The following is a 24,952-nucleotide window of genomic DNA, read 5'->3' as shown; positions in this document are numbered from 1 at the left end:
ACACCAAGTCATTATGTAACTAAGTACAAAGAGTCTGTGGCTCAGGAGGTAGCTTGGGAGTACAAAGTTTCCACAGTCCCCAGCTCTCCAGAATCCAGGCAAAGAATCCTCAGGTGAGTCTCAAATTGTGTGAGTGTGTTTGAATGTTTAAAAACTGTATGGTAGCTTCAGCCACCTGTGTGTGATTGTCACAAGTAGCTAATGTTAACGAATTTTGAGTGGTCAAAATACTAGAAAGGTGCTGTGCATGTCCATTTGGAGATACCAAGTCTTTTTGAGACGATTTCTCATTTTAAGATACTACGTCATTATTTTGAGTTACAAAGTCATTTTGAGAAATGTCTCATCGTTTTAAGATACAAATTCATTTTGAGATACTAATTCCTAATTTTGAGAAAGTTTCTCATTATAGATACTAACATTATTTTGGGGTTTCTCATTATTTTGAGATACTAAGTCATTTTGAGATAGGTTCCTAAGTAAATCACTATTTGGATATCCCAAACCATTATTTTGAGATAAATTAGTCATTATTTCTCAGTATTTTCAGATACTAATTCTAAATTTTGAGAACGCTTCTCATTATAGATACTAAGTCATTGTTTTGGTTTCTCATTAATTTAACAATTTTGAGGTAGGGTCCTAAAGTAAAGTAAATAAGTAATTATTTAGATAGATCAAGGAAGTTTTTCAATATAATAACTTCTTTATCCCAAAATAATTACTTAACCAGGATCCAATCTCAAAATGACTTTGTATTTCAAAATAATGACTAACTTTTCTGACCAAAGGGCACCTTTTGATCAGTTTATAGATCAGCTGACATGAAAATTATTGATGAAAATAACAGATTTGGTACTGAATTAATTTCATTCATTTAATTTATCACACTCACAGCCAAATATTTAGTAGTTCCTGTTTCTCAAATATGAAGATGTTCCCCTGCCTTAACTTGTCAGTTGTATTTGTTTTACCATTAATAATTAATTGATTATTAGGAAATGAATAGATTAGTGATGACAGAAAAAAAATACTTGCAGAGGTATAATACCATATATAAAATTCCAAATGCTACCAAAAATGTAAGGTATGTTCTGTTATCAACAGCATGTTTTATGAGAGTAATTATTTATTTGTTTATTGGATTGGCAAAATAATATTCATTTATTTATCTATAATATTTTTTAATATAATTCATATTTTTTGTTGTTGTTGTTGTTGTTGTTGTTTTGCCAATCCAATAAATAAATAATAAATAATAATCCAATAAGTTGTTTTCGTTCAGTGCTGCCTGACAGTCCCAACTGAGGGAACAAATATCCCATGACTGCTCCTGAGGAAGTCTCGTCACGTGACCTCAGCCAACGTAAACAGATGTCATATGATTTGCGGCTGACTTTCCAACATGGCGGCCAGGAAGCAGCAGCTTGCTGTTACTCTCCTCTTCATCCTCGGTGGAGTTTTAGGTTTTCCTGTCGGGCAGGAGACGAAACAGTCTGTCACGTGCGGATATGAGGTCAGCTACGTTACTGTTCTGCTCTTTTATGACTGTAGTATGTTTATGTGTGTGACATGAGTAGTTTGCTAAAGCTGAAGATGTTTCCAGCTACTTTCACTTTCACTCATCCTCCTTTTACGTCTTGTTAGTTTGTTTGTATGAGGAAGTGTGGTTATATTGAGAATATACATTAAAAAGAGGGTTTATTTCTTCTTATATGTCTGAATATTGTGTGTCCTCTGACCCTGTGCCTTCATTATCAGTAGAGTAGTGTAGTAGTCCAGTGTTGTAGTTGTGTCCTTCCTTAGTGTGTATTTGTGTGTGTGCAGTCATGTCATGCCACCAAACCCAACATGCTGAATGTCCACCTGGTCCCTCACACACACGATGACGTCGGCTGGCTCAAGACTGTTGACCAGTACTACTATGGAGGTCAGTGTCTCACACACACACACACACACACACGCACACACACACACATACACACACACACATACATTGAATACACTTAGGTACTTCCCCTCTTTTTTTTAAATACAGGAAGTTAAACTTATATTTAGAACATGCGAAGTAACACCATCATAGATTAGAGATTAGAATAAAAAACCCTACATAACAAATGATCGTTTGGCTAAAACGTAATACATGCAGTGTTATCTTGTGCTGTAGTGACAAAATTTGTAAACTTAATTAATCAAGACTTGTTATTTATATTGCATGCCAAGTTTATAGTTCTAAGTCAAATGATTATAACCATCCACACATGTATCTTGGTTTCGAAATGTCTCATTTACTTCTGCCTGTATGAAAAATTTAAAGGAACGGTGTGTAAGATTTAGGGCGATTTAGTGGCATCTAGTGGTGAAGATCGCTGATTGCAACCAGCTGAAGCTTCTCCCAGTGTTCATTGTTCAGGAGGTTTTTACCAAGAGCTGAATCATCTGCAGAGGTCTCCTCCTCTGTTAAACAAACAAAACCAGGTGATTTAAAGGAGTGTCACAATATGAATCAGTGTTTTTTTTTCTGATGCTGTTCAGCCTGTCTGTGACAAGCACCTGCTAATATGTGCTCAACTTTTTTCTCTGATAACTAAAAATTCAGACGTTCAGTAGGTTTCTGCTGGGAGCTGAATTATTCACAGAGGTTTCTTCGTCTCCAAACCAAATTGACCTGTTGATTTATACCATTAAAAATATTGAATAAAACAGTTTCACGTTACAAATAAGTGTTTTTCCAATGCTGTTTGGCATGTTGGAGACAGGCCACTAGCCTAACATCTGCTAATGTGTGCTCATGTTTTTTCTCTGAAACTTAAGATCCAGACCTTGAGGAGGTTTTTACCATAACCAGGATTATCCACAGAGGTCTCTTCCTCACCACAATAAATAGACCTGGTAGTTTAAACCTGTAAAAACACTGAATAGAGTAGTTTCACCTCAAAATACAAAAGTCAGTGTTTTTCGAATGCTCTCGTTGTGGAGACGCTTCGACAGGAAAACACAGATGGTCCTGTCTAGAGTCAGTGTTTGGTTTGTCCATTGTGGGCTACTGTAGAAACATGACAGTGCAACATGGTGATCTACATAGACAAGGACCCACTCCCTAAATGGATCATTCTAGGGTAACGAAAACACAAAGATTCTTATTTTCAAGTAAATATACACTAAAGAAAACATATTTATTATATTTTATCCCATCATGCTTGCCAATATATCCATGTGCTGCAGTGACAGAATGTGTAAACTGAATTAATCAATAAACCAAATCTTTGTAGCCATCCACACATGCACTTTGGTCCCTACATGTTTCAGTCACGTCTGCCTATACACAAAATTTAAACTGTCAGTTTTTTTACATCACTTTTTTTTTTTTACAGGTGTTTTTATAATGGTTTTCATGTTAACAGTTTGTCTCCTCAGTTGGATGAATAATAGAGTGTTGGACATTATCTCATCAGCCCTCTCATGACCGTTGTATGCCCTGTCATATCATGCCTTCTGTCAGTTGTCATCTGAATCATGTTTATTGCCAAGTAGGTTTTCACATAAAAGGAATCAACATCAGTGATTTGGTACAGAACAATGAACAAGAAAAACAACACTTGCTCCACTGCGAACACTTAAAAGCAAACACTGAAGGCGCTGGACAACAAGCTGCCAAAGTTACCATTCTCGTACCATCATTCAGAAGTGTAATCTCCTGGCCTTTGACAGCCTTATGTGCCGTGCCGATGTTAGTTTAGTGATCAATAATCTGGTTCCTCCCCCATTAAAAGAGAACATATCACTGCGCTCAACAGAGGTGACTGTGCTGTACAGCGCAGATCTGCTGAGTCTGGCAGATCAGCCCTCTGTCTTAGAGCACTGAACTTTTTGAGCTCAGTACAAAGTTACATCAGAGTGCTGCAGCTTTACTGATTTTAAATTCAAGATGAAGTCATGGCTAAAATCAACCGAATCATGTTCAGACCAGCTTTAAATGCAAACACTGAGTGTGTTTTAAAGGTTCAGTGTGTAGGATTTAGGGGGATATTGGCAGACATGTACTGTAATATAAACAGTGTGTTTTCTTTAGTGTAAAATCACCTGAAAATAAGAATCATTGTGTTTTTATAACCTTGGAATGAGCTGTTTATATCTACATAAGAAGCAGGTCCTCGTTTATGGAGATCACAATGTTGCACTGCCATGTTTCTACAGTAGCCCAGAGCAGACAAACCAAACACTGGCTCCAGATAGGGCCATTTGTGTTTTTGTGTCTTCACGTTGGCCGCTGTAGTTAGCATCCCCTCTGGGACGAGCTGAACAGTGTTGGAAAAACTACTATTTTTAACGTGAAATTGCTTTATTCAGTGTTTATAGCAATTTAAAACAACAGGCCCGTTTGTTTTGGAGAGGAAGAGACCTCTGCAGATAATTCGGCTCCCGATAAAAACTTACCACAAACTTAAATTATCAGAGAAAAAAGGTTGGCACACATTTGCAGGTGTTGGGCTAATGGCCTGTCTGTGATTAACAGAACAGCATATCTCTGTGGATAATTCAGCTTCTGCTAGAAACCACTTGAAAAATGAACACTAAAAAAATCCTTGCCAGTAGTTAATGCTTGGAGCACATGAGAAGTTTCAGCTAGTTGCAGTCCACAATCTTTACCAATAGATGTCACTAAATCCTACAGACTGCATATTTATGTTGTAAAATCTTGCTGTTGCTGATGTTGTTGCTTTAAGGTGAATATGTACTGTCTTGTCTAGTTTCATTTTTCTTAACGTAAGTATTATTTTTTGTTTCCTGCCCATCGACTACAGATGTTAATTAGGTTATAGCTCACTAGTGCAGCTAAGAAACAGTGCATTGTCCCTGTCAGAGAAAACAAATCAATAAAGTGACAGAAAAGAAAAAGTAAAAACAAGTACTGCAATAGTCAAACATCATGAAAGAAATAAAATAAAAAAAATGTCCTTAAAAATATGTAATATCTGTTTTTTAAATGTAAATGGTCTACAAAAAGAGGATGCAAATGTGCAATTTGCAAAGTTAATAATCCCAAATTTTACTGTAAAGTCAGATGTGGAGACTTTACAATGTGTGTTGCCTGTGGATCAGGAGACCTTGCCCCTGTGGGGGTCTCAGGTCTTGTTGTTGCGGCCAGCTGCTGTCCTCACAAGCTAACACTGCAGTAACAGTTTTATAGTTTTAGTGCATCACATGTCTTTTTATAGTGAGAGCGGCCGCGTGTTCTGCAGGTGACCATCATATTTTACTGACCTGTGTGTGGGTATGTCAGCAGAGATTTTTAATGGATAGATAATGTGTGGAAATGTGCATAAATGCAAACTTTGATCCATTTTAAGTGTAAGCACAGAGGTTTGAATTTAAGGTTAAAGCAACAGAAAATAATGTTCAGAGATTTTTCAGTGTTTCGCTCTTTGCTGTTGATATGAAAACATCTGGACACTAGTGTTTTTTTTTAATTCAGCTTAAAAAAATGTTGGTTATTATTTTGAGTAAATATATTTCAAAGATTTTTTTTGTCACTCATCGCAGTGGCTAAATCCATACACTGTCACTTTTGTCTTCCATCTATGCATATGTGTGTGAATCTGTGTGTAGATCGTAACGACATCCAGCATGCCGGGGTGCAGTACATCCTGGACTCAGTGGTGGATCAGCTGTTGAAGAATCCTGACAGGAGGTTCATCTACGTGGAGACGGCGTTCTTCTACCGCTGGTGGAAACAGCAGAGCTCCAGCATGCAGCAGACAGTCAAACAGCTGGTGAATGAAGGTACGGGAACCAACACAACCACACATTTACATCTACACTGGAGGGGTTTCATAACCTTCTGAACACTCCCCTCGCCGTTCCTCCAGGCCGTCTGGAGTTTGTGAATGGCGGCTGGTGTATGAGTGACGAGGCCACCACCCACTACAGCGCCGTCATCGACCAGATGACCATGGGCCTGAGGTTCCTCAATGAGACTTTCGGGCCTTGTGGTCGTCCCCGTGTCGCCTGGCACATCGACCCCTTCGGTCACGCCCGAGAACACGCCTCCATGTTTGCACAGGTAATTCATCTTAAAGGAATAGTTCAACATTTTAGGAAATACACAATTATAATTGTAATTATTAATTAATCATCAGACGATATTTATTATATTATTTATATATTTTGAGTTTAGGACGGGGTCTATACCATCCTAACTTATGATTCCTAACTTTGGGAATCCCTGATTTTGGATGGTTCTATAACAGCTATATTACTGTCCTAAGATAACATATGATTTGTTCCTAAATGCAGTTTGGATACATGTTGCTGTAATACCAAAAATCCTAAATGCCATCCTAAGCTGAGATAAGATAGGATTTCCGTCATAGGAGGTTTGCGTTACAAGGCCCCTGTTGTTTGTCTGTGGTTGCCAGGCAACCAGCGGAGACTTTAAGAACACTTTGGTTTAAATAAACAAGATGTAATCTGTTAATTGGTGAGCTTTAAAGGTGCTGGTAGGCGAAGTTTGTTGCTTTTAGACAGAGCCAGGCTAACCGTTTCTCCTTGGTTTATGCTGATCCAAGCTAACCAGCTGCTGGCTGTAGCTTCATATTTTCTGTGCCGACCACAGAGTGACATCAATCTTCTCACTTAATAAGCTTATTTCCCAAAATGACACTTATTCCTTTAAATTACTTGCCCAGACACACCAAACTGACATCAATGACAAGTGGCAACAAGGCCGACTGTTGCGCCACCTCACATGGCCTGTGTCTCTACCGAAAAGTTGCACTTGAGCACACTGTAAAGTCCACAGCCAACAGCCAGCTAGCATTTACGTTCTGAACCTGCATAAGAGGAGATAACTCTCCACACCAGCAGGTGGCGGTAGCCTGAATTTGTCATTCGAAGAGGGATGACATTTTTTTGTAGGCTGACATGGAAGTTAGCTTCACTCTGGTTCTCTCGTCAAAAAGCAGATGGCATTTTCCCAATGGATGGTGGATTATTGCAGAAAAGAAGCTCTGTGGAAAACGAACATTTATGATACTTACACGTTTTGTTCAGAAAGATAATCTTCACAAATGAACACCACCTTTATAATTTTTGAAGCATAAAAACAATCCCCAGAAGTAATAAGCTAATGTAAGGCTATAAACGAACTACACCACAGTCGCATCACTTTAAGGCGCCATCACAGTGAGGCAGTGATGCCGTGTTTGGCGTGATGACGTTCTGTAGGCTCATTAAGCCTTTTTCAAGACATGTAAAAACTTCACAAGTGGGTTATTTACTGACGTAATTTATGTTGTAGAACCAAATATGAAAGTCACCTAAGCTTGTGTGAATCACAGACCTTATTTCAGGCGTCTAACCAAAAACCAATTGACTTTAAGACAAGGGAACAAATGCTAACTTATTTCTGGGTTTTAGGACACACTCCTGCACATCTCTCTCGGCTTAAGATGTATGTTTGATTTCATCACTTGTGTTACTCTTCTTTACCACTGAGCTGAACTTCCAATCAGAGTCATTTCACTCACTGACGGGCTCCACGGTCTCTGACACTGACTCAACATATGAATCGTCTGAAAAAAGCAGACAAGGACCAACTTGTGGCAAAAACTAGGGTGACAAGCACTCATTGACAGCACGTGAGTCGGCTTGGTGTGTCAGGGTCCTAAGACATGTCTGTCCGTGGCTTCAGCCTGCAGCCACCCAGTTAAACGTCTCTGAGCTTAAGACTAACTGTTACCTGTGTGTCTTTCTTCAGATGGGGTATGACGGCTTCTTCTTTGGTCGTCTGGACTACCAGGACCGTGCTCGCAGGATGGGGACGAAGGAGCAGGAGCTTCTGTGGAGGGCCTCTGACAGCCTCACACCCCCCGTGGCTGACCTCTTCACTGGTAGCAAAACTCCCACACATGCACAAATACATCTCTTTAAAGGGCCAGTTTACTCAGTTTATAAAAAGAAATATTTTTTCACATGAGGTGCATGACCAGGGGCGGGGTGTTTTTTGGAATTTAACCTTTGCCCTTTACCCCCCCTACACACACACACACAACAGGGATCCTTCCCAACGGGTACAACCCTCCTGAGGGCTTCTGCTGGGACCAGTCCTGTGATGACGCACCAATCAGAGACGACCCTGACCTGGAGGACTATAATGTTGATGACGTGGTGAAGCGCTTTCTCGCCATCGCTAACAGTCAGGTATCTCACATAAACACACACACATACACACACGACTGATGAATCCCTCTTAATTAAGTACATAAGCTTGTGTACAAAACAGCTTCACATGTTTTTGTTGCTTTTTGGAAACCATTAATTTGTCTAATGTTTTTCCTCTCTCAGGCCTCGGTGTATAAGTCCAATCATATTATCATGACCATGGGCTCAGACTTCCAGTATGAGAATGCCAACCTGTGGTACAAGAACCTGGACAAGCTGATCCACTACGTCAACGCCCAGCAGGCGAATGGCGTCAAAGTCAACGTCCTCTATTCGACCCCGTCCTGTTACCTCCAGGAGCTGCACAGAGCAAACCTCACCTGGTAATATGAGCTGTAGATCAGCTTGTTGGAGTAATGGTGCCAGAATTATATCCGCAATGACACCATAAAGAGCTGTCTTGTGTGTTTTCTGCTGCAACTTCATTGTCTTTTTAACCCAGGGCTTTGAAGACGGACGATTTCTTCCCCTATGCAGACGACGCTCATGACTTCTGGACCGGCTACTTTACCAGCCGACCAGCGCTGAAGCGTTACGAGAGGATCAGCAACAGCAACCTGCAGGTAGTTTTGGGTTCACTCTTGGAGTTCGAACCTGGTTTCATTTTAATGTAAAGCCAAAATCCAATTACTTGGATTACTTACTTACTCTGCTCTAGTTGGTGTGCAAAGAAAATGTCATCAGTAGAGGCCATTTAAAGACATGTCTTACTCTTTTTTGTAGTTAGCACGTTAAATGGGTAGTTTGTATTATTTGAAGTTGTATGAGGTGCTTATCCATAGTCAATGTATTACATATAGTAAATGGTGGTGGCATGCTTCCGGTTTGGAGAAGCAGACACAAGTACTGCCACAGAAGCAAGAAGTAATGTACTGCTGTGGACTGGGGGTTGCAAAATGTTTTTTAGCCACAGAGAAAATTCAACATCAGTTGAAGTGTGCGCAATGTTGAGAATATTTCCACAGCTATACCTCACCATAAAAACAGTTAATGGCTTTAGTTCCCCATTTACGCTGTTGTCAAAGCCACCAGACTCCATTGACAGTCATTTTAGCTCATTGGACATGGGAGCAGCTGGTCTGCCACTGCTTCGATCTAGGGTTCCAGCAATATGAGATTTTTACAGTATGATAACCGTCCTAGAAAATGTTGCAGTTTATTATTTTTTTTTTATTATTATTTATTATTTTGTTGCAGAATTATTATTATTATTATTACTATTATAATTATTATTATTATAAGTCACAATGACCCTTAAAGTTATGACAACAGAAGGCTTATTTTTAGCTGAAGAAATGTTTTATTACTATAAGAAAGTTTGTGTATAAAAGTCTCCCTTTTGAAAATAACTAAAATAAAATTAAGATGGTCTGTCTAGTTACATTTGTTTGATATCATAGATAAGTAAATGTACACAGTATGATAACCGTCAACTTTGATATCACGGGTTACTTAAAAACTGATATACCGCTGCAACGCTACTTCAGTCAATTTGTTGTGTGACTTTGGTGAATCAGAACAAGCCCTTTTAAAGTCACACAATAATACAAACTAACGAAGTGATGGAGGCAGCAGTAGACCAGCAGCTCCTGTGTTCAGCAATATTAAATTACCATTTTTGTCAGTCAGTTAGAAGAGAGCGATATAACAGCTTCAGTTCCTTGTTGGAAATCACTGTCTGACAGAAAGGTAAAACTGTGACAGTATTCTAAATTTAACACTCACTTAAACTGATACTGATTCTTTTAAAGTGGCTAAAATAGGTTTTGTTGGTGACCCTCGGCAACAGTTCATTGCTTAGCTTCCTTGTCAGATTTTAGCCTGCTTCTCCAAACTGGGGACGTGCCGACCGCGTTAACTTTGTGTAATACACAGTCTAAGGATACCCTGTACGACCGCACTGTCCCTTTAATATGCTCACCTACAGCTTGTAGACTAACATGCTGACAGTATAGTTTGACACCCTGTGTCAGTGAGCTCTGTAGTATTCAAACCTAAATACGTTATGGCCATTTCAAGACAGTTGATCAGAATATGTTTTGATGAGTTCACTCAAAACAAACAACCTCCCATACCTCCCATGTCCTCCTCCTGAGGAAAGTAAAGTAATGATGATGAATAATTAAAACAAGTATCACAACCAGCTATGATGTATACCATTGTATAGAGACAGGAATAATAGCAGCACATCAGTGATTTAAGAGATAAAGTGCTGTTTCAGACGGCAGCTGTCGTAGTTCGGATTCTTTCAGTCGTCTAAAAGAAGACAAAGCAGGCTGAGAGCAGCCATGAAGAATAGTGTGTTCCTTTTTTCTGCAGCTTCTGGCCTGTGATTTTTCACAGGCATGTGGCATTCATTAGCGTGCTGTCATGATATGTTAGCTTTAATCTCAAGGTGCAGTCGAGGGATTCTGTAAAGGTTATCCTTTCAGACAAATCCAGACAACTGCACCGCACCAAACTCCCTTTTTTCCCCCATGTTGACTTGTTGACAGTCATCTGATTAATGTCGTACTACTCCATCTGTACTCTGGTGAAGAGCTCTGCAGACTGTTGTAACTGTGCAGCTTTGTTTTGTTCCAGACATGTAACCAGCTGGAGGTACTCGGTGGTCCCGTCTCCAGGAAGGGACCCTTTGGGCAGGGCGACAGTCAGACCATGAGTGAGAGTTTGTTACATTACTTCTTACTGTAAAAAACCAACACTGGTGACATCTGGCTGATGATGACAGAAGCCTTTGTGCTTCCATCTTGTGGTCACATTTATACTACAGGGAGAAAAGTTCTCGCCAAATGCCAAGTCACTAATGGCTCACTAAGTCACCACATATGGCCTGTCATATTTCTCAGTGTCACAGTGGTCTTAACATTAATAAATATAATGGGAGACCAGACAGAGGACTGACTGACATGTACTTGTTTTGGTTCTCATTGTCAGAGAAAGCCATGGCGGTGGCTCAGCACCATGACGCAGTGTCGGGCACAGAGAAGCAACATGTAGCAAACGACTACGCCAGGAGGCTCGCTAACGGCTGGCAACACTGTCAGGTACTTTACGCTGCACACAGAATCTTGTTGCTCAGCATAATCTCTATATTTATGTGCTCATATTGTGAGAAAATGTGGAACTGCTTTTGCGGTAGAGTCTTTGTATTGTCTGCACAGGAACACAACACACACAAAACTGTTTATTTGGATCAGCTGTAAATGCTTATTATGGGGCTTATCAAGCCTACTGGAGATGCTACTTTCTACAAAGCCAGTTGTCAAGCTGACACCATTTTGCATGTTTTTTAAGAGTTTTAACTTTGATTTGTCTCTCAGGTTCTGGTCAGTAACAGTCTGGCCGCTCTGAGTGGCTCGACTGCTGAGCGAGTCTACTGTGACAACCTCAACATCAGTGTGTGTCCTCTCACCGAGTCCAGCAAAAAGGTGACACACACACGCATATAAAAAAAGCTTCACTTACTGTTATTGTGGGGGCCCCTTTTTTAGTAGGATTAACTCCATGACCTCTTACCAAACCACCCATAACTTTCTGAACCTAACCGTAAAGGGGAACACGTCCTAAAATAAGAATTTCAATATGTTATTTCGATGACCTTGGAAAGTTTAATCAGTATTGAGTAACATGTATGAATTTTGAAAATGGGTTCAGTCCCCCTTTGACATGACCTCATTCTTACCATAAACCCATTAAACCAAGTCTTAGATCAAGACTGTCAGTGAATTAATAAATAAACATTCACCTTAAATTGAAAATACTTTTACCGTGTGTAAATATAAACTATAAAGTATCTGAACTTATATTAATCTGTGCTGTTATTGGACAATGCTCAATCTCACCCCTCTCTCTCTCTGTCTCTCACTCTCTCAGTTTTCAGTCAATGTGTACAACCCTCTCGCCCGTCCTGTCACTTGGCCGGTTAGGCTGCCGGTGAATGGAACGGCATACGTCATATCAGACGCTGAAGGCAGATCTGTGGACTGCCAGGTCAGTGTGTGTGTGTGTGTGTGTGTGTGTGTTTGTGTGGCAGTATTAACAGACAACAAACTTTGCAGTTGTCAGACATATGATGGAGATGATACTGATCAGGGCTGCAACTAGAAGTTTTTTTCATGGTCAATTAATCTATCGTTTATTTTCTCAATTAATCAGTTAGTTCTTTAATGTTCTCCAAAACCCAAGATGACTTCCTCAAAGATATTATCTTCATTCGAAAACTCCAGAAGAAGCTTAAAATGTGCGGCTCAGACCTAGTTTTTGAGTTGACAGGTTTTTATAAAATAATCTGTAGGTCCTACAGAATTTAGATTACCCTGTTTAGCCATTACCCTGCAGCTGTGGTGTGTGTTTCTTCTTTTGTCTTAAGACTTTAAAGCATTTTTTGAGACCTTGTCAGACTGGAAATGGGAACCAAAAAGCATATTAAGATAACAGCTTCTCTGTGTCTCTGTTCCAGGTGGTTGCAGTCTCCACAGCCACCCGGGAGGTGAGGAGGAACCGAGGCTACGCTGTCAACGAGCTGGTGTTCCAGGTGCAGGCTCCTCCTCTGGGCTTCACCACCTACTCTGTGTCCCAGCTTCAGGATGGGCCTCCACCTGCCTCCACACAGCGCCGCACGCCCACAGCCATCCAGAACAAGGTCTCACCACAGCATCATCACACACTTCCTTTGTGCTGCACAATGAGAATTGTAGTACACAATGCTTCACGGGAAAGAAAACAAACAGCATGATTTATATTTATTGTTTGTATATTTATGTGTCCACATGCTCCAGTACCTAAAAGTGACCTTTGACCCTGACACCGGCCTCTTGAGCAGCCTCAGCAACCTGGAGACCAAACAGACCATCCAACTGACACAGAACTTCTACTGGTGAGTGTCTCTGATAGAAGCACACACACTTGAATACAATGAGCTGCTTCATGTTTGAACCCCTTATATGAAAGAGGACTTTTGCTTCCCTGTTGTTTGACACATGCTTTTTATGTGTGTGTTTGTGTGTTGTATGTTCCAGGTACAACGCCAGTGATGGTAACAACTTACTGAGTATCCAGCCTTCAGGTGCCTACATATTCAGACCCAACTCCTCCACACCTTTCATCATCAGCAAGACAGCCGTAACGGAGAGCATTCAGGTAGACGGCGAGCAGCATCACCGCTACGTTCAGCTTTATCATATGACACTGTCTCATTTATATTATTATATTTAGTCTAAATTAAAATGTTAGATTTAATTAAAAAGGGACATTTAATTGAATTGAGTTTGTAGGTTTTTTTTAAACATCTGTTTATTATATTTATTTGTATTGATGGAAGGGAGTCAGCTGATAGATCACATTGTTCTTTCTAAGCAGCCAAATGGCAAATCTCATTCAGGGTGCCCTATTTAAACCGCTCTGACCTGCCTACTGTTGCTGCTTCCTCTGCAAGCTGCTTTGCAACCTGCCTCCACCCCAGCTCCTCCTTTTTATGTTGTGTCTGACTGTTGAATGTCATTTCTATTTGTCATGATGCTGCTCTGTTTTGTTCCCGGGGGGTCTTTGCTGTTGCTCTCCCTGCCTTGGCTTTCCATGGGAGGGCAGAGAGGTGTGCTCTCTCTGCCTTAAGGTTTTTGCGTAAGCGTGTGGAAGGGCAGAGAGGTGTGTTTTTTCTGCCTTAAGGCTTTTTGCTCAAGCATGTGGAAGGGCAGTAAGGTGTGCTCTCTCTGCCTTAAGGCTTTTTGTTCAAGTGTGTGGAAGGGCAGAGAAGTGTGTTTTTTCTGCCTTAAGGCTTTTTGCTCAAGCATGTGGAAGGGCAGTAAGGTGTGCTCTCTCTGCCTTATGCTTTCCGTGTAGGTGCGTGGACGAGGCTTTCTGCATAGGCTCGAAGTCAGGCAGAGAGGCCCCAGAACAGAGCCATACTGCCGAATATAACACTGCAAATGGAAATAAAGTTTTCTTTGACTAAAGCGCCCCTGACTGAAATGTATTATTCATTTCTATTTGTATCCACCTCCCCTCCCTTCCCTCCAGACCCCCGTGGTGCAGGAGGTGAGGCAGTGGTTTGGTCCTTGGGTGTCTCAGGTGGTTCGTCTCTACAGTGACAGCAGAGCTCTGGAGCTGGAGTGGACCGTCGGGCCGCTGCCTATTGCGTGAGTTTATGTTTATCACATACACAGTTAAGTGATCTGTCTATATGCTGGCATATGTGTAAAATGGAAGATGGAATATGTAAATGTTTTAAAGGATGCATTTTTGGGATTTTGACTCTTTTATTTTTTACTTTAATTATTATAACTCCAAGCAAAAACATTGCTTAATTCCTCACTCACTCTCTTTATCCATTAGTGATGACCTGGGGAAGGAAGTGATCACTCGTCTGGACACAAGCATCAAAACCTCTGAATATTTCTACACCGATTCCAACGGCAGAGAGGTGCTGCAGAGAAAGTAAGCCAAGGAAATGTTTAAAAAATGTTGAAAATACATTGTCATGAACGTAAAGAGAAAGCTCAATTTTTTTTTAAATGGGTGTGTATTTGGTACTTATCCATAGTCAGTGTATTACCTAAAGTAGATGGCGGTCGGCACGCCTCCCAGTTTAAAGAAGCAGGCAGGAGTTTCCATACAGAAGTAATGTACTGCTGTGGACTGGAGCAGCAGCAGACGGTATTTTAGCCACCCTAAAAAAGAGACCATAGGAAACTGTAAAACTGTGCTAGAATAAAAAAATCTAACAAGATTGACATATTTGGATTTTGATGAAAAACAAAAACAGTACTGTTGAGTGACAGCATGTAAAGAAGCTCTGATAGCTGTGTGTTTATTGTTTTGTCCTGAAGGAAAGATTTCAGACCCACCTGGAAACTCAGACAGTCGGAGCCCATTGCTGGAAACTACTACCCCATCAACTCCCGTGCTTTCATCAAGGTGTGTGTGTGTGTGTGTGTGTGTGTGTGTGTGTGAGTTTGTGTCTGAAATAATCCACCTCTTACCAAGCAAACGGACCAGATGAAAATTTAACAATGAGCTTTATAGCAGTTGTTCCCACTTTTCCTTAGGGGACTCTTGTTCAATCATTGAGTAGACTGACGACCCCGCTTTCTGACAGATTTTACGGATATTTCATATTATTTGCAGTGCATAACAGCAGAGAACAACTGATAAACTGTACAATAACTGCAGGAAGTTTGTGTAAAACAAGTGATTTGGATGAATTTTGAGTGAATATTACATCAGAGGTGAGTTTTCCTGATATTCTTAGTAACTTTTTCTCAGATTCTCTGTCTGTATTATTTATATTTAAATTTTTGAACAATCAGACATACTTAGTAGGCCTCTTGTTTGACAAATTCATTGTTTTCTTTTGCCTGACTCTTGACCATTGTTCTGTTTGTTCTTAGGTTAATTTAACAGCGTACTTTTCTAATGCAGTATGAGGCTGTTTAGCAAAGAGTAAAGGCTCTATGAATATATCTTGTGTTCAGGTCTTCACCGGGCCCTTAGAGAAGTTTATATTTTAATAATAATCTAAATTTTCATTTTTTATTTTTTTAACCCTCTTAAAATAAAGAAGGCGTCACAACGCCCCCTGTAAAGCAGGGCTGGGACCCCCAGGTTGGTTTGAAACCAGGTCTTTATAGATTGTCTGAAGTACATTTTGCACTTTATTTCTGGATGTTTGAGGTTTTCTAATGAAAGATTGTTTGCCTTACTCCTCACCGTACTAATGTTTGATGTGTGTGTTTTCAGGATGACGACGACCAACTCACTGTGGTGACAGATCGCTCCCAAGGAGGAGGCAGTATCCACAACGGCTCTCTGGAAATCATGGTAAGACACACACACACCTTTCAGTTCTGCTTCACACTGTAGGCTAATCCTTTTCAGGTAGTTCATCCAACACACACTCACTCTGACACACAAACAAACACACTGTCTCCCCCTCCTCCCCTTCAGCTCCACCGCCGGCTGCTGTACGATGATGTTCGGGGTGTTGCCGAGCCTCTCAATGAGTCCTCTGCAATCTTCCCAGAGGGCCTGGTGGTCCGAGGCCGCCTCCTGCTCTCCCTCGACCGCCCGCCCAGTGCAGCTGATGCACACCGCCCTCTGGCCCAGGAGATGGTACTGCAGCCACTGCTGACGTTCACCAATGGAGATCTGCACCCAAACACTCAACTGGAGGTGAGTGAAGAGGAGTGGTGCAATAAACTGACTGTGTAGCTGCAATACAGATCACCAGGCAACCATGTCGGGTGCCATCTCGCAGGTCATGAGAAGAATTTGCCATATGCAAAAAGGTGTTTGTCTTCACTGGTCAAATCATTTAATATTAAGGAGTAATAATCATGTAAACTCCGATAGATAGATTTGTGTTTTGCTTTTTTATACCCGTGTGACACAGATCGTGTCAACAAGAGCTTGTGACATAAATAAAATGCTAAAAATAGAGCAATTTCCACCGCAGGTCAGTCTACTACCTATTTGGGTCATTGTGTATGTGTTCCAAATCTGTCCTGTTTTGAGCATGTTTGCATTTTCAGACACTGTTTTCATTTCACAAAATCTCAGGAGAGCAGGCTGAGCTGTTGTTGTTCTAAGCTCTCGTTGTACTGACATGTTTTCAGAGCTCATGATTAACAGTGACACGTAGTGTTAACGTCTCACTAGTAATTAGAGAGACATTATGTCCCGTAATTCATGCAGCATTCCTCAAACAGATCAATCAAAAAACACGTCAGAGCAACTTTTAAATGTTTTATTTAGACAAATGATGTGAATGGGCCATCTGGCTGCAGTTACAGCCTTTCTCTGTCTGTGTGTCTGTCTGTAGTTCTCTGGGCTGCAGGCTGCGCTGCCCCCTGCTGTCCACCTGCTCACACTGACACAATGGGACCAAGACTTGGTGCTGCTGAGACTGGAGCATCAGTTCCAGAGCTGGGAGAGCAAAGTCAACTCAGAGCCTGTCACTGTCAACCTGCAGGTCAGTCATTCAAATAACATCTCATACTTAAATACATTTATGATAAACGAATGCTGAAATGATTAGATCATGATTGTGGACTATGACTGTAGATTATAATACAAATCATTACTGGCTTACTATAACTGCTGATTCTATCTCCCTGTCTTGCTTTGTGTCTGTGTAGAAGCTGTTTTCCACTCTGGAGGTGCTGGGCATGTCTGAACTGAACCTGTCAGCCAATCAGTGGAAAGATGAGATGACACGTTTTCAGTGGACACCACAGACAGGTACAGGACACCTTTTATTAACTTTGCCACAGTGGCTCTAAACAGGCTGAAAGTAAATCTGGGCTGGAGGAACAAATAATGAGTGCAGATCATCCCAGATTCAAAGCTTCCAGCTGAAATGTAGAACACCACTGGAACAGAGTTGGGTATCAGTCATCTTCTTTTATACCAACAGAAATGCATCCATAGCACCAAGAATCCAAAAGCGTAAAGTCCTCAAAGATGATTCATAATCTTGTTTATTTTTTTGTTAGTAAGTTCCTGATTTAAATCTAGATTTTGCTTTTGATGTTTGAGCCATTTCAAGTCATGATTTTTTTGTTGAGTTTGTTTGAACACTATAAATTAATCATTACCAATCTGTCTGACGTTGAATAAGGATGATGGTATACGACATAATTTCTCTCATTTTAATCATACGTGGCCCACTCCACCAGCTTACATTTTGAGCTTACGTTTAACTGCGTAAAACTGTGGCCCCCTCACAAGTGTCTCTCAGGTTAGGAATGACAAGTTGTTTTTCATGTGCAGCCCTCAATCATATGCTGGTTTCCTAAATTGGCACTCAGTCATAAAACTCAGAGAACCCCTGCCATAGTATTTCATTTAAAGAAAAAAAAAAAAAAAAAGAATGATAGTATAACATGTCATGGTAAAGTATGACATTAAGATAAATCTTAAAAATTGAAAGCATAGTACAGCATAAAAATGTCGTAGAAAAATTCACATTACAGTATGTCGTATATCAAAAAGGATCATAGTATAGTGTTACAAAAATAGGTAATAAAAGTGGTGTAATATGACAAAAAAGGTTATAGTATAGTAGGCTATGTAAGAAAAAATCATATTATAATATAACAAACTAAGGTCATAGTATAGTGTGTCAAAAAAGTCACAGTATAGTATGTCGTCCAAAAATCATGAAAAAACCTCATAGTATAGTACGTCGTCCAAATTCATGAAAAAATGTCATAGTATAGTACGTCGTCAAAAATCATGAAAAATGTCATAGTATAGGATGTCATCCAAAATCATGAAAAAATGTCATAATATAGTATGTCGTCCAAATTCATGAAAAAATTTCGTACTATAGTATGTCGTCCAAATTCATGAAAACATTTCATAGTATAGTACGTCATCCAAAATTATGAAAAAACCTCATAGTATAGTATGTCGTCAAAAATCAGGAAAAAATGTCACAGTATAGCACGTCGTCAAAAATCATGAAAAACATTTTATAGTATAGTATGTCGTCCAAATTCATGAAAAAATTTCATAGTATAGTATGTTGTCCAAATTCATGAAAAAGTCATAGTATAGTATGTTGTCCAAATTCATGAAAAAAAAGTCATAGTATAGTATGTTGCCAAAAATCATGAAAAAAGTCATAGTATAGTATGTCATCCAAATTCATGAAAAAAGTCATAGTATAATATGTCGTCCAAATTCACGAAAAAATTTCGTAGTATATGTTGTCAGAAATCATGATCAAATTTCATAGTATGGTCTGTTGTTAAAAAACATGAAAAAACATCATAGTATACTATGTCGTCCAAAATTATGAAAAAAACTCATAGTATAGTATGTTGTCCAAATTCATGAAAAAATTTCGTAGTATATAGTATGTCATCCAAATTCATGAAAAAAAGTCACAGTATAGTATGTCGTCCAAATTCATGAAAAAAAGTCACAGTATAGTATGTCGTCCAAATTCATGAAAAAATTTCGTAGTATATAGTATGTCGTCCGAATTCATGAAAAAATTTCGTAGTATATAGTATGTCGTCCGAATTCATGAAAAAATTTCGTAGTATATAGTATGTCGTCCGAATTCATGAAAAAATGTCACAGTATAGTATGTCGTCCAAATTCATGAAAAAATGTCACAGTATAGTATGTCGTCCAAATTCATGAAAAAATTTCGTAGTATATAGTATGTCGTCCGAATTCATGAAAAAATGTCACAGTATAGTATGTCGTCCAAATTCATGAAAAAATTTCGTAGTATATTGTATGTCGTCGAAATTCATGAAAAAAAGTCACAGTGTAGTATGTCGTCCAAATTCATGAAAAAATGTCACAGTGTAGTATGTCGTCCAAATTCATGAAAAAATTTTGTAGTATATAGTATGTTGTCCGAATTCATGAAAAAATTTCGTAGTATATAGTATGTCGTCCAAATTCATGAAAAAATTTCGTAGTATATAGTATGTCGTCCAAATTCATGAAAAAATTTCGTAGTATATAGTATGTCGTCCAAATTCATGAAAAAAAGTCACAGTATAGTATGTCGTCAAAAATCATGAAAAAATGTCATAGTATAGTATGTTGTCGAAATTCATGAAAAACAGTCATAGCATATAGTATGTCGTCGAAATTCATGAAAAACAGTCATAGTATAGTATGTCGTCCAAATTCAGGGAATAAAGTCACAGTCTAGTACGTCGTCCAAAATTATGAAAAAAAACTCATAGTATAGTATGTCATCCAGATTAATGAAAAAAGATCATAATATAGTATTTCTGAAAAGGTCATAATATAGTATGTCAAAAGTCACATTTTTTTCATAAAGAAAAACAGTCATGTGGTAAGGTATTAGTCCCACATTGAGGATATTTGCATCATAACAGCAGCAAAGGGGATAGTGCAATCAGCCAGTGTCAGTTTAAAAAAGACAGATATGAGAAGTATCCATCAGTGAAAAACATACATTAGTATAATAAGTAAACAGTAAAAAAAAAAACCCTTTATTCAGTTGACAGGCTTATGAATGTTGGACGTATAGGTATAGCACAATTTAGCATACACTCATTTTGCACAGTTGGTATATACTGATATTGAGCATGGGACAATTGATGGTCAGTTTTTGTATATGTGGTCCGCTGGGAGCAGTGTTGTTTATAAAGTCTGAAAGCAGCAGGAAGGACCTGCGGTATCTCTCCTTCACACACTGACGTTGAAGCGGCCTTCCACTGAAGGAGCTGCCCAGTGCTGTCAGTGTCCTGCATGGGGTGGGACATATTTTCTAGAAGGAATAATAGCTTGGCTGTCATTCTCCTTTCTCTCACCACCTCCACCGCGTCATGAAGCAACCCAGGACAGAGTTGGTCTTCTTAACCAGTCTGTTGAATCTCTTCCCATCAGCTGTTCAGAAGCTGCTGCCCCAGCATGCCGTTCTGTAGAAGATGGCTGATGCCACCAGAGTCAAAAAACATCCTCAGGATTTCTCCCTGTACTCCTGAGGACGTAGGATAGTGTCTTCCAAAAATGATGAAAAAACACCATAGCATGTACAAAAAATCATAGTATGTTTAAAAAAAGAAAAAAAGTCATAGTATAGTGTGTCGTCCAGAAATATGAAAAAACATCATAGTATGGTATTTTGGTCAAAGATCTCGAAAATACATCTCAGTAAAGTATGTCTTCAAAAATTACAAAAAAAACCCCATCATAATATAGTATGTCGTCCAAAATTATGAAAAAAATGTCATAGTATAGCATGTCGTCAAAAATCATGAAAAAACTTCATAGTGTAGTATGTCGTCAAAAATTCTGAAAAAAAGTCATAGTATAGTATGTCGTCCAAAAATTATGAAAAAACACCATAGTATGTCAGAAAAGTCATAGCAGGGGCGTCGGTGGCTTAGTGGTAGAGCAGGCGCCCCATGTACAAGTCTGTTGCCGCAGCAGCCCGGGTTCGACTCCAGCCTGTGGCCCTTTGCTGCATGTCACTCCCTCTCTCTCTCCCCCCTTCACACTCACCTTGCCTATCGATTAAAGGCACAAAAATGCCTGAAAAAATATCTTAAGGAAAAAAAAACAAAAAAAAGTCATAGTATAGCATGTCGTCAAAAATTCTGAAAAAAAGTCATAGTACAGTATGTCGTCACAAATTCTGAAAAAAAGTCGTAGTATAGCATGTCGTCAAAAATTATGAAAAAATTCAATGTAGTATGTCGTCAAAAATTATGAAAAAAGTCATAGTACAGTATGTCGTCAATAATTATGAAAAAAGTCATAGTATAGCATGTCATCAGAAATTATGAAAAAAAGTCATAGTATAGTATGTCGTCAAAAATTTTGAAAAAAAAGTCATGGTATAGTATGTCGTCAGAAATTATGAAAAAAAGTCATAGTATAGCATGTCGTCAGAAATTATGAAAAAAAGTCATGGTATAGTATGTCGTCAGAAATTCTGAAAAAAAGTCATAGTATAGCATGTCGTCAAAAATTCTGAAAAAAGTCATAGTATAGCATGTCATCAGAAATTCTGAAAAAAAGTCATAGTATAGTATGTCGTCCAAAATTCTGAAAAAAGTCATAGTATAGTATGTCGTCAGAAATTATGAAAAAAAGTCATAGTATAGCATGTCGTCAAAAATTCTGAAAAAAAGTCATAGTATAGTATGTCGTCAGAAATCATGAAAAAAAGTCATAGTATGTCGTCCAAAATTCTGAAAAAAGTCATAGTATAGCATGTCATCAGAAATTATGCATGTCGTCAAAAATTCTGAAAAAGTCATAATACGTAGTCAAAAATTCTGAAAAAAGTCATAGTATAGTATGTCGTCAGAAATTCTGAAAAAACAATCATGAAAAAAGTCATAGCATAGCATGTCGTCAAAAATTCTGAAAAAAAGTCATAGTATAGCATGTCATCAGAAATTCTGAAAAAAAGTCATAGTATAGTATGTCATCAAAAATTCTGAAAAAACAATCATGAAAAAAAGTCATAGCATAGCATGTCATCAAAAATTCTGAAAAAAGTCATAGTATAGTATGTCATCAGAAATTCTGAAAAAACAATCATGAAAAAAGTCATAGCATAGCATGTCGTCAAAAATTCTGAAAAAAAGTCATAGTACAGCATGTCATCAGAAATTCTGAAAAAAGTCATAGTATAGCATGTCGTCCAAAATTCTGAAAAAAGTCATAGTATAATATGTCGTCAAAAATTCTGGAAAAAAAGTCATAGTATAGTATGTCGTCAGAAATTATGAAAAAACACCATAGTATGTCAAAAAAGTCATTATAGGATGTCTTCAGAAATTTTGAAAAAACAATCATGAAAAAAGTCATAGTATAGCATGTCGTCAAAAATTCTGAAAAAAAGTCATAGTATCGTATGTCATCAAAAATTCTGAAGTCATAGTATAGCACGTCATCAAAAATTCTGAAAAAAGTCATAGTATAGCATGTCGTCAAAAATTCTGAAAAAAGTCATAGTATAGTATGTCGTCCAAAATTCTGAAAAAAAAGTCAGAATAGTATGTAAAAAATTGTTCATAATGTCTAAAAAGTCATAGTAAACTTTACAGGCAGAGATCACTTTAGCGCCTGTCAGTAACAGAACAAATTCCAACCCTGACCTTTGACCTCCAGTATGAAAAGGGAAGAGACCAAAGATGAACCTGTACTGGAACTGCAGTTGACTCTCAGCAAAAATGAACACCAGGCAGCCAAATGTTGGTGAATCTTTCTCATTTGTCAGCTCTCTGGCAGGAAGCTGCTGCTGGTTAGCTGCCAGTCACGGATGGACCACTTGGCTGATGGTTGAGGGCTGTGTTCAGTTTGAGCAGTAGATTGAGGAGAGGAGGGTGAATACAGAAATCCACTGACGCTTTTTAATTCTACAAGGGTGGTAATCACTGCTCCATTACAGCCATCTTAACTATAAAGACTATTTCCCTGCAGGGACCAATCAAGCAGGCAGTGTAATATAATGAGTCATAAATGTATTGTTATGGTTCACAGCTTTAATAGCAAACTGCGGGGTGTTTTAGTGGCTCAGCAAGACTCATTTTGGAAGAGGTAGAATTAATTTGTTTTACTTTGCTGTTGCTGTTTGTAAGGTACGACGCATTTGTAGAAATTATGTCTGTTTTCTGTTCATTTTTACAAGCTGCATTTATTTTTCAGGAGAGAAGCCCCTGCTGAAGACGTTCCGTGACCCCTCTGGATGGGAGGTGACCTTGAAGCCAATGGAGATCCGAACCTTCCTCCTCAGGGTCAGCCTCAGATAGCCAATCACACGCCTTGGTTTGCAGGCATTTTGGCGACACAATTTTTAATCTAAGTTTCTGTGGCCTCTCGCTTGGGTTTGATTCCATTAAGCGAGGACATCTCTATACCAATTTGAAAACATATGAATGTTTAAGAAGGAAATCAAAGGGCTTCTGTTTACAAAGAACGAGAGGCTGTTCGCACATGGCTTGAATTTGCGTGTGAACGCAGCGATACGTAACGCTGCCCACATTACTAAATCAACCCTGTGGCCACACATGCCTCGGCTGGGATTCCAGAAACATGTCGAGATGCGGTTTGTTTTACATTTACAGAAAAATAACCCGGATCTAAAGATGTTTTTGGAAACCCAGCTGTGATTTTGAATAGCTCTGAACAGAGAAAGCAAGTCTCTTCCTCACGGCCGTCCAAACATGATGATTTACCACTTACTGACACTGAATGAACGAACATGTTCCTCCTTCGAGACATACGCAGTATGTACAGAATTTCCTTAAGCTGCCTTTGGTACTACAGACACATCAACAGCACCAAATCCCTCAAAACTGACCATGGAACATTTTTAGCCCCAAAACTGACTTTTTACCATATTTTTTAGAATTTTTAGCAGATCACAAATCCTTAGAGATTTACTGTCTCCAACAGAACTGGTGCCAACGTGTACCGACTGCCTGATGTGTGCAATTACCTTTGTATTTCTGCCAATGTCTGTATATAGTTTGAACATGATTTTATACTGATCGAGCAGCTGATAATAAAATCTTTTATTCTTGCTTTGTGTTCAACTGTACGTCAGTGTTACAGCTACATATCCAAAACATACTGATAGCCATCTTCTCTTCAAACACGCCTTTAAATTCAACTAAAGTTACGATTTTTGAAGTCCTCCATCACTGGTACCTGCAATGATTGGGCCGCTTGGAAAAATTTCAAACCGGTTTGATTTTAAGCCAAACACTGGACTGGTATACCGAATTGTACCACCAGGTGTCGCACATGACTTATCGATATCTCCTGATTGGAACATCACAACATAAGTATCTGTATGTTTTAACCCTTTCAAACCTGAGCAAACGGGTTCGATTTATTTCAAAAACACAGGAAGAAGGCAACGAAAGTAGAAATTACCCAAAAATGTGCAAGAAATTAGTAAAGAAAAAATCAAAACAGGAAAATTAGTTAAAAAAAAAAAAAAATACAAAAAAAGATGAAATGACCTTAAAAAAAGTGCTTAAAAATGACAATTATGTACCATAATTTTAAATATGTAATAATAATTATTTTAAATATTATTTTTCCCTAACTTTATTTTATTTATTTATTTATTTTTTTATAATTTTCTAAGTCTATTATTTTTTTGCAGTTGGTGGACATTTCTTACCAAGTTGCTAATTGCCTTTTTCCCCATGTTTTTGCTAAAAGATGTTGTAGCGTCAGGACAGGAATACTTTTACATATTTTAAGAACT

At 38.8% G+C, this 24,952-nt stretch overlaps 1 protein-coding gene across 1 annotated transcript; it reads left to right on the top strand.

Moving 5' to 3' along the window:
* Window positions 1-1,374: 1,374 nt before the first annotated feature.
* man2b1 (mannosidase, alpha, class 2B, member 1) lies at window positions 1,375-24,257 on the top strand. Its single transcript, XM_049571879.1, is given in 24 exon segments — window positions 1,375-1,395; window positions 1,397-1,516; window positions 1,828-1,930; window positions 5,611-5,784; window positions 5,871-6,064; window positions 7,760-7,892; window positions 8,057-8,202; window positions 8,347-8,546; window positions 8,666-8,786; window positions 10,807-10,885; window positions 11,161-11,270; window positions 11,547-11,654; window positions 12,100-12,216; window positions 12,686-12,868; window positions 13,005-13,102; window positions 13,245-13,365; window positions 14,242-14,360; window positions 14,557-14,658; window positions 15,051-15,138; window positions 15,961-16,041; window positions 16,168-16,392; window positions 17,042-17,191; window positions 17,358-17,460; window positions 23,380-24,257. Coding segments are annotated over 24 exon segments (3,000 nt in total). The 3' UTR covers window positions 23,484-24,257.
* Window positions 24,258-24,952: the final 695 nt, after the last annotated feature.

Source organism: Epinephelus fuscoguttatus, linkage group LG3 (assembly GCF_011397635.1).
Source record: "Epinephelus fuscoguttatus linkage group LG3, E.fuscoguttatus.final_Chr_v1".
NCBI lineage: Eukaryota > Metazoa > Chordata > Actinopteri > Perciformes > Serranidae > Epinephelus > Epinephelus fuscoguttatus.
This window is presented reverse-complemented; position numbering and strand designations above follow the sequence as displayed.